At 35.3% G+C, this 11,029-nt stretch overlaps 1 protein-coding gene and 1 pseudogene across 1 annotated transcript; one reads left to right on the top strand and one right to left on the bottom strand.

Annotated features, from left to right (window-relative positions):
• Positions 1-263: 263 nt before the first annotated feature.
• Positions 264-6,787, bottom strand: LOC147384004 (fatty acyl-CoA reductase 2, chloroplastic-like; annotated as a pseudogene).
• A 2,286-nt stretch (positions 6,788-9,073) lies between these two features.
• On the top strand, positions 9,074-10,822 carry LOC147384003 (Transducin/WD40 repeat-like superfamily protein). The gene has a single exon (XM_086426043.1). The coding sequence runs from the start codon at positions 9,194-9,196 to the stop codon at positions 10,433-10,435; it is 1,242 nt and encodes a 413-aa protein (XP_086282169.1). The 5' UTR covers positions 9,074-9,193; the 3' UTR covers positions 10,436-10,822.
• Positions 10,823-11,029: the final 207 nt, after the last annotated feature.

Here is an 11,029-nt window from a genome sequence, read left to right as displayed (position 1 = left end):
TAAAAAAATTTAACAACATTAGCAGTTTTGAACCGCCTAAAATAAGATCTAGTTTTCAAAAATAAAATGAGATTACAGGCAATTTTCAACTGCAAGGTATTCTTTATCTTTTTTATTTTAAACCACTTACAAAAAGTATTACAAACGTATTGTAAACAACCATCGTTCATTGTAGAGAACCGCCATTAAATCACAAGCATTAGAGGCGGTTAATTTTAACATGATATAGCTTAATATAATCACATATATATCAGAGCATATCTCTACATGATATAATCCTTCCAAACAATGCTCCTTACATCAAATCCGATGTTCGTTCTTTCTTCTTCAGAAGATTCTTCCGTCAATTGCTCTATATTCATGTTGTCAAACCTGATATTTATCTCTTTGTTAGTATTTATCATTGGAACGATTTGGCCATAGTTTTAAAACTCAGCCAACTCTGAGTTGATTTGATTGAATCAAATAGATTAGGAGGGAATTGAGTTAATATGCCAAGTTTTTTTTTGTTGAAACATTTATTACACAAAGAACATAATACCCTTAAATTTGAAACTAAAGCAAAATAATCAATGCAATTCATGGGTACTTTCATAAAACAAATATTCAAAATGCTATGGTCCCAATTATAAAGCATTGAACAATAGCTTTGCCATATGCGTATGTGTGTGTCAATATGAATTAATTTGAATGTTTGTTATTGATATAAAATGATAATTGTGAATATTAACACAATTTATATGTCAACGAAAAAACAGTCATTTTTGGCTGTTTGAGAGGGTTAACTCAGCCAAATCCAAATCTTAATCTTGGGTGTGAACCATAAGACCTGATATTAAGGACTTAGATGATTATGAACCATCTATATATACCTAGATACCAAAACTTGGTCATAATTGACTCACATTTAAATATTGGGTAAATTACCATTTCGTAGACTAAATATGGGGAAATTCCCATTAAAGTACACTATTCATTTTAATTCTAAAAACATGCTTTCTAGTGAGATCGTCACTTTTCGAATAAATAGCAATGATCTTGCAACCATTTAGTGAGAATGGCACTTTATAAATTAGCGAGATCGACAATTTAAAACCTCTATGATCTTGCTATGCATGTTTTCTGAATCAAAATGAACAATGTTCTAGAACAGGAATCTAACAAAAGTTGCGTATTGTTCACAATTTTCTCTAAAATATAATTCTCATTTGTTATGTTTTATATATCTTTCATTTTCTTTTTCTTTTGACAATATTACCAATGGACGTATTATCTTAGTCAATTTAAAACCATAGGCTGTTTGAAGGTATGTTTTCATGTGTTATATTAAATTTATTAATAGGTATGTTTGAAGTTTGAAAGTATGAAGTAGTTTGTTTACCAAGGTATTGTCTAAATTAACATCTTACCTTCCTCCATAGAATATGTAGGGTTCATATATGTTTGCCAAGTATTTCACTTTTGCGACTACTTTTTGGTTTACAATATCTAGTCTCTTGGCCAACTTCCCGACTACAGGCACTTGCTCAATCTGTAGAGCAGCATCTGCTAAAATGTGCGAGGAGAAGTCTTCCATGGAGCATAAGAGTAATTTTGAGATATGAAATGATTCCCCACTCAAGATCCTAAAAGAGGAAGAATTGAAATGTTCGTGGAGATACGTAACCAGGTCTTCAATCACCAGTGGGTTTGCAACAGATGAAGCAACTTGGTAGATGTTTATTCCTGATTTTCTTACCCCCACATGCTTTGCGATGGCTGCCAATGTTGCATTCACAACCATGTCAGCTGGGACCTACTTCCAAAAATGTCAAAAAAAAATGTACTCGAATGCATGAATGTTTTATTCATGAATTTTTTATGTGGGATAATGCAAAAACTTTAAAATTTTGAATTCAAACACAATCTAAAATAATTTCAGTTCAATTTGCAAACTTTTACCACGTCGTAAAATGATTGTTTAAAAGAAAAATCGTTTAACTTCACCTACGTGACTATAGGAGTTGCCACCATTCAAAGAGTTTTAGTGTGAATGGAAGCCACAAAAAAAAGTTTTTAAAATTCTATTTTTAGTTTCTAGTGACTCACAATCAATAGATAAGGAGAAGGTGTACCTAAAGAATTAGGCAAGGAAGTTCAGTTGAGGGACAAGAAAAGTGTTAGGTATTTTGTCCCACCCATCGAATGATAATTACCATAGATTGGCTAAGAGTGAAGTATGAAACTATTTTTTGAAGTTAGAGGTGATGAGAGAGGTGATGAGAGAAGTAATGAATTAAATCGACTACAATTTTGTTTTGTAAAATTGAGAAATGAAGATGGTGAGCAAGCTAAATAAAGAAGTGGGTGCTTAGTGGATTTTTTTGTGAACTTGGCACTTAAGTACAAATCGACATAGATTTCACTCCCATGAGTTCCTAAGCTCTTTTAGACACTTATATGCTTACTTGAGAATCATTTTTTGTTGGTTTAGTCCTTAGAAGGCATCCATGATTTGGACACCATCACAGTAAAACTCGGAATCTTATGCATGAGAATGTTGTCCACTTTGGGACTATTTTGTTAGCTTAGAGATTTAGGTGTAGGTCTAGGTAAATCACCACCTTGCTCATAGCCTTTTAAAATGAGAGAAAATGTTGTCTATTCTATGTGTGAACACATGAGTGTTTCTAAGGAAACTTATTATAATGGACTTATAAGGACAGGGTTAATGCAAGGGTATAAACTTAAAAAAAAGAAAGAATTTTTTAAGGAAAAAAGATAATTAGAAGGGGTTTCATTTCCCTAAGCAAAACTCATGCAAATATGGGCTTGCAATTGTTTAATAAAATGGTCCTTGGGTAAGTAGTGGGCTGAGTAAAGCTTACACTAGGTTGTGGGTATATGATCCCCATACCAAGAAAAAAGTGCACAAGTCCGTGGGTCAGGTAAGGACTATGCTAAAAATGGCATGATTTTTGGGTCACCCACGGCCAGGTTGCACGGTGTGAAAATTGGAAAATTCGACAGAAAAAATTGACGGGCCAAGGCCCACGAATTTTAAAAACTAAATTTTGACGGTCTAGGACCGTCGAAATTCTAGATATTCCCAAATTTGATGACTTAGAACTATCAAATTTCTCCCATCCTTCATTAATTTGATAGTTTCAGTCCGTTGAAAAAAAAAATTTGACAATGAAAAATTTGATGCCAATTCAACACCTTTGTCCATCGAATTTTATTAAATTTGACGGTCCAAGACCGTCAAATTTGGACTTTTTTCACATTGTGTTGAAATCCTCGAGTAAAATGGCCTTTGTGGACCTTTGGCTATTCAGATGATGGGCCTTAAAGCTTTAAAACCTTAAAGCCTTTATAAGAAATATCTTGGGTCAAGCTCATTTCTAAAAGGTTTTGGGGATCTCAAGCTTAGCCTAGAAAAATATGGGGTATCTACAAGGAATATACTTAATCATGGGTGAGCGATCTCAAAATTATCAGGATAGTACAAATTCACTAAGTCATCATTCTTCACATTTTATTTCTTTAAAGTAGCATGCTTTTACACTTAAATATCCTAACTACTTACTACCTTTGTGCATTTTTCATTAGGGGAAAAATTGGAGTTTCACCCTATAATCTTCAGCGGTTAAAAAGAACAACATATTTACCTAATCAACATTTTTAACCGACTTTGTAAATAGTTTGGAATGTGTGTTTCTCGGCAGATAAGATGATTTTACCCCACGGTTCGGTAACTTGACTTACTAATACATAAGTTATGACTATAGTTTAAGTAGTAGAGTAACTATGAGGAAATAATCTACTTTATGTGTAAACTATAACTAGGGATGTCCATTTTACTCAAAACCCGTTACCCAGACCGAAAAATAGATTTAATTCAGACCGAATCGAAATCGAGAAAATTCAGTTCGAGACTGGGTTGCCTCCTCCAAGACCAGGCCGAACCCATAATATGGACCAAACTCAAACTGAATTAAACCGAAAATTTTGGGGATTTTAAAAAAATGGAATTTTTTTAATCCCCCCATCAAATCAGGGGCTGAGACTGTGCATTTGTGTTACTATGTGCACCTGAGAGAGAATGACTTTGAGAGAGCAGCAGGGTTCTTTTGATCGTGTGCAATATGGATCAGTAACAAAAAAAGCAAAAAAGATAGGGCAGATCGTGTATAAAAGGGGCAACACACACGTTGAAAGGGGGCTGCTCGAATCTGGATCGAACCAAAAACCAAAGACAAAATTAAAATTTGAATTTCAAATTGTTGGGTTTACCCGAACCCGAACCCAAATCAGAAAAATACCCGAAATTATCGATTCAGTCTGGGTTTGGGTTTGATTTGGACCTTTGACATTTGAACCCCAACCTAAGATTTTTGGGTTTGTCTCGGTTTTAGCCAAACCCAGTCTGAACCCAAAAATTCAGTTCGGTCCGGTTATAGACTTGATTTGTACAGTTATTAATCAAATCGCCCAATCTTAAAACCATGGTTTAATGTTCAAACTTGAGTTATTTTGGTAGAATACATATTATTGTGAGCCAGACAGTATTACTTACAAGATCAAGTACTCCTTTGGGGTCTCCTGGAAAAAATGTAATCAGGCCTTTTCCATAGTACAAAATTACTGGATCCAGCATCCTGAGATAATTATCAAGCAACAATAATTAAAGTAAGCAACTACAGTAATCAACCATATTAGAGAAAGGAGAGAATCACTACGTGAAAATTGGAACTTTGGACAGGAAAATTTGACTGACCAAGGCCGCGAATTTCTCCCATCATTAATTTGATGGTTTCGCCATGTCGAAAAAAAAAATTCGACAATGAAAATTTTGACATCTTGGTCCGTCTTATATGATGGCTTTTTTTCATGTTGTGCATGCATGGTTTGGATACCAATACCTGTTTCCTTCTATCCATCCAGGGAAGGGCTCTCTATAATGCTCTCGATAATGCTGGGACGGATGATGACTACTGGTATTTCCCCTCTCATGTTGTCTATCATCATCTCACCCATGGCCTTTGTAAATACGTAAGTGTCTTGCCAACCATATATTCTTGCCCTGTGAAGACCAATATATATATTTCCATCACAAATACATACCCATTTCATTTCAATTTTTTTGTTTTGTGTGTGTTTTCCAATAAATACTCTTGAAGAAAATTGAAAAAAAAATAAAGAAATAAAGAAATAGATAAAGAAAGATAGAAATGCCATCACCTCCCTAAACCCAAATCTTTCATCTTTGAATCCACTTCATTACTTTGAAAAGTTTCCCTTGTATCCAATGCCAGCTTTATTTCAGCTTCAACCTCCAACACTGGGAGTGACGCTGTAGATGTTAATGAGGTTACTCTCTCCCTTGTTATGATGTCTCCCATGCGAAAGGACTTCTCTAAGACTCTACCTTGTCTTTTCCCGTTAACGTAGGTTGCATGTCTCATTCCAAAATGATTATGAATTTGTCAGTCTCTTTAATTGCAATACATTGTCTAAAAAATAGAGCGGCCACTCTTCCACTGTATGTTAATATGGGGACATTGATAAAGGAGATTATAAAGAAATTTGATGCTGTTATTTTTCATTATTGGTGGTAGAGATCAAGACCAAGCGGACTGCGGAATATTTTCTTTCAATTCGAAGATGGGGCTCAAGTCTGATTAGGTTGTTTGATGGTCTTCTTATTCTTCTCTTCCAAATGAATTGAATTCAATTATATTATACAATTGTAATGTTTCACATTCAAACTTACCCTACTTTTCTATCCTCATTAAGATCTATGGGATCTATCAAATTAAGAAAAAAAAAATTCCTCATGACTTTTTTGTCACAGAGCTTAGGGGGTCCAGGATGGACCAATCACGTTAGCCGACGTGTATCGAGGTAATCCCTATATCTACAAAAATAAAATCATAGGCTGCACAAGGAGAAGCGTGCGTCCATCACAATATTGTATTAATTGAAGATAGAAGATTAGATAATGATGTTCGATTGTGGTTGGTGATCTATCGTACGTACTTGTAAGGGTTGGTGGGTCTATATTATTGCCTTGGTGGTTTTATTTATGTGATCTCTGCGCAGTTTCATATGCTCACATTTACTTACCAGTTGATACATGCAAGAAGAGCTTAAGTTTCTTGCACTTCTTTGCGAAGTTCATAAGCCGACAGTCCTCTCGTGTTTATGTCCAGAGCAACATCATAGCTTCACTTTTATAAAAACCAAAATGAGACTAAAATCATCATGAACACAAGCATATATACTCAAGGATATATTGGACAGACCTCTCATGGAAAGACTCGTAGGAGTTTCCATGGGTTTGTCGGAAAGACATGAAAAGTTGTGTGTTTATGATCTAAACAACAAAATCACATTGTAAAACATGCATGATATTTAGAGCATTAAGAAATTAAGAAGTCAGATTGAGTTTATATATATAAGATGAAATCATCTACAAAAAATTACTTCAATCTTCAATCTCTCCATTGCTTCTTCATTGCTTTTTGCCCTCATCAATAAAAAAATCTTATCCACCTCAGGCACAGTCCTTAAAATCTTCTCAATAAGAACTGCAAATATGATAAATAAAAATCCAATAAAAAAAATTGTAAGACCATGTTAATATCTATAACTGTTAAACGAGAGTGATAGAGAGAGAGATTAATTTGTACTTTTTGCTAGAAACCCAGTTGCACCAGTGATAAAAAAACCTATTTCCTCTGAGAAATCTAACGATTCCAATTCCATCGGTGGATGTACCATCATCCATCTTTAATTTCGTTGGCATGGATAACTTATCGGTTGCCAGCGAAAACCCATTGGAAGTGGTTAAATTTCCATTGCTCTGGCAACATCTTATCACGCTCTTCTTCCTCAAGGACTTGTCTGTGCGGCACCAAACACGCCCATCAATTGCCATTGCAAGCTTTTTTGGTGCAATTGAGATAGGATTGAGGAACAAAACCATCTTCATTGCAATTAAAATTCAAGGATAAAAAACCAAGAATAAGAGCTTGCAATGGATTTAGCAATGAATTGTGTAGAATTTGGATGAAATCAGACCCCTTTCAATAGATATAAAAAAAAAACATGGGCAAAATCCTGGTTCTGCCCCTGTGTGTGTATGGATCCAAGATGCTTTTCATAGGAGTGAAAAGCATTTATGGTAGTGTGCACACCTCCACATCAGCAAAGTATGAATTGAGGTCACTCCAACAGTACTACTCAACTGTTACACCTATTTTATTTTAGAAGTGACCTCAAGATTGACCTCAATTCACACTTTGCTGACATGGAGATGTACACAGAACCATAGAAGACTTTTACTCTACCTCAATGAAAAGCATCTATGATTCCATACACACCTCCACATCAGCAAGTATAAATTGAGGTCAAAGGGCATGTAGTCAACATTATTCTTTATTTTAAAACATAGAAAGTTACGGTTTTTTTTTAAGCAATTGAGGTTTTGCATTGATCTTGTGAGTCACAATCTAGAACATTGTCCCATTCCTTATGGCAACATGTGGCATTTTTTATTTTTTTTTATTTATAAATGGGTATCCCTGTAAACAACGGACCGGCCCGTATCTGGGCTTTGCCCAATCCATAGACCATGATCTTTCTAAAGACTAGTCCCAGGGCACGTGCAACACCCGCACATTACACACACTAGGTTAGTATGTGTGTGCGCTGGCAGGTGGCCCCTGAGTAACTAATGCTCATACTTGGGTACGGAACTGTATTGAAGAATAAACACACTGGGCTGCATGCAAAACAATAAACGGCTTGTGTTTTAAACTCTAACAAAATCTTAGCTGTTTTGGAGGAATGGGATACTTTACACCCTTAGTTTATATGCCTTATTGAAGTGTCCACCAATTACATTTGTAAAAATAAAATGAGTCAAGCTGGAGTGACTTTAAAATTGACATCATTTCACTCATTAGTACGTGGAAGAGCACAGATAACCATCGATGCTTTTCACTCTATCTCGATGAAAAAGCATCTATGGTCACGCACACACATCCACGTTCACAATGTGTTGGGGTGCTAATAGCAACTCTCTTCTTTAAAAAATTATAAAAATTATAATAAAAAAAAAAAAAGGTAATTTAAATTAATTTGAAAATTAATAAGATCCACTACTCCCAAGAGCTGAATTTCAAGCTCAACTCCTTCACCCACTTTAGCACCACGTGTCCCACTAAACCCAGAGGTAGGGGTGTCAGTAGTTACCCATTTAACCGATCTCCTTCCGGTTCCATTTTTATTGGAACCTATTAGAATCGGGTCTAAAATAGAACCAAATTGATAGGAATTCGAACCGTTAAGTTCTATCCAATGGGTACTCATAGGCATCCAGAACCGATTTATTTTGCCATTTATTTTCTTATTATAAATGATTTAAGGGTTTTTTTTTATTTCAAAACAAATTCATGTTATATAAAATTCTCCAATTTTTCATATAAATTATTGATTGGAACTTAAAATGAATGACTCTTCTAAAAATTTAATATTTATAACTAAGATAAATTTTTAATTTTGAAAAAAACATTAATTTGTATCTTTGGTATAGAAAATTATAACTAAGTTAATAATTTTGTTGATAATAATTTAATTCTTTGAAAAGAATTTTTTTTATAATGATTTGAAATTCTTTTTTTTTCATTCGATTCTTGAGAATAGGAATCGATAAGTACCCATAATTTTTTACGATTCCAATTCCGGTTCCATATATTTTAAAATCAGACTCGAAACAAATAAGAATCGAAATCGAATTAAATATAATTGTTATGATTCTAAGTTACTTACGAACCGACCCATTGGCCCAAATGATGAAAAGGGGTAATTTGGTCAAATTACTTTATTAATAAATACAATACCTTGCAAGTCTTTAACAGCCTAGTCTCCATTTGTCTAATTAAAAGTCCAAAACCAAAAAAGCAAGTGGGGCCCACCAATGACCTACTATTCAAAGTAGCCGTTACAACTCCCTTCCCCAACATTTAAAAATACAAAAATTCATATTTTCCTTAAAAAATAGGCTCCCCCACGCGACCTTCTATTTTTCATCAATTCTCTCCAACGTCTCTCAACCTACAATATAGAAACAAGGTTTATTGACCTTCCTTCCTTATCTTCTCTCCTTTCTCATAGAAAATCCCAATTTTGCAAAGAATTTGAAAACATGGTTTACTCCACAAACAATTCTGCTTTAGAAACCACTCTCTCAACTCCATTACTTTCAGCAATTGCAAGCAACAATAGCAGTAGCAGCGACACCGACGATAGCCCCAACAATTCACACCGGTTCACATCCCACGATGCCAAATATGGATTTCAAGACATACCCAATTTTGGGCCTTATCGATCTTTGGCCGTTCTTTCCGGGCATGTTGGGTCTGTCTCTTGTTTGGCTCTTTGTGGTGAATTCATCTTAAGTGGCTCACAAGGTAAGGACATTATAGTATGGCAACAACCGGATCTTCGCCAATTCGCCAAATTTGGACAGGGCGATGGATCGGTTAAGGCCCTTGTGACCATAGGCAATAAGGTCTTCACGGCACACCAAGATAGTAGAATTAGAGTTTGGAAGGTTTCGAGAAGATCAGAGAATTTATTTAGGCTAATTGCCACATTACCCACCACTAAGGACTATTTGGGTAAGTTTATGAAGCAAAGCAATTATGTCCAAACTAGACGCAACCACAAGCGTCTATGGATTGAACATGCCGACAGTATTTCTTGCCTAGCTGTTTGTAATGGAATGATTTATTCGGGATCATGGGATAAGACTTTGAAGGTGTGGCGTATTTCGGATCTTAGGTGTTTGGAGTCGATAAGGGCTCATGACGACGCGATTAATGGGTTAATTGCACATAAAGGAGTGATTTACTCTGCATCGGCAGATGGGAAGATCAAGGTTTGGGGGAAGGAAGAGAAGGGCCCACATTGTTTAAAAGGGGTGTTGATTGGTTATGATGATGTGTCGATTAATTCAGTGATTGTTTGTGATGAAGGGAGATTGGTGTATGGGGGTGGGTCTAATGGGTGTGTGATGGGGTGGGAAGGAGATGAGGGACTTGGGAGTTGGAAATTAGTCTGTGAAATAAAAGCACATCAGATGGCTGTTTTATGTTTGTGTTTGGTGGGGGAATTTGTGTGTAGTGGGTCAGCTGACAAGAGCATTGGTGTGTGGAAGAGAGGGATGGGGGGTGTGCTTATGAATGTTGGGATTATAAGGGGACATCTAGGTCCAGTTAAGTGTTTGCAAGCCTCACCTTATAGTGTTGGAGAAGGGTTCTTGCTCTATAGTGGGGGTCTTGATAGAACTTTGAGGGTGTGGTGGGTTCCCAAAGAGTATTCTTTGAAGAAAGAAGAAATAATTCCATCACTCATTGTAGAGAAGAAGTGTGCAACTTTTTGTTAAAAGGGTTTGGAGCATTGGTTCCTTATTTTTAGTGTCTTCAGTGCTCCCTAAGTTTGTTCTTTTATTTGGGTTTTCTTTCATAATGGGTAGTCTTTGATTGGTGATCTAGGGATTTTTTAAGAGAGTGCAAACATAGAAAAAGAGTCAAATTATACAAAGTTGGTCTTGGTTAAGGTTATAAGGATTTGGTTTAAGATACAAGGCAAGAGTCTGATTACAGTGTATTTTTCTTTTTCTTTTTTTCTATATTCTATATTTGATTGTCTTTAAATTTGTTGGAAACTGTAATTAGGGTTTGGAGGGATTCTTTTCAAATGAAATGGAAATAATAATGTATTCTTCTTTATTTCTTTAGTCTTTTAAAATGTTGGAAACTGTAATTATGGTTTGAAGGGATTCTTTTGAATGAAAAAAGAAATAATGTTCTTTATCACTTCATTTGTATGTTTATGTTGCAATTCTCTTTAAATAAAAAAAAGAGTCGTGATAATCTTATGCCCCTCTAATGCCCTCATCACAAAACCGTAGATCATGTAACTTGAGATAACCCAAAGAAAAAGATTTATGGTTCTATGTATCCTGAGGCAAATGATC

The sequence above is a fragment of the Akebia trifoliata genome, chromosome 15, assembly GCF_017979445.1.
Source record: "Akebia trifoliata isolate Shusen 1 chromosome 15, ASM1797944v1, whole genome shotgun sequence".
NCBI lineage: Eukaryota > Viridiplantae > Streptophyta > Magnoliopsida > Ranunculales > Lardizabalaceae > Akebia > Akebia trifoliata.
This window is presented reverse-complemented; position numbering and strand designations above follow the sequence as displayed.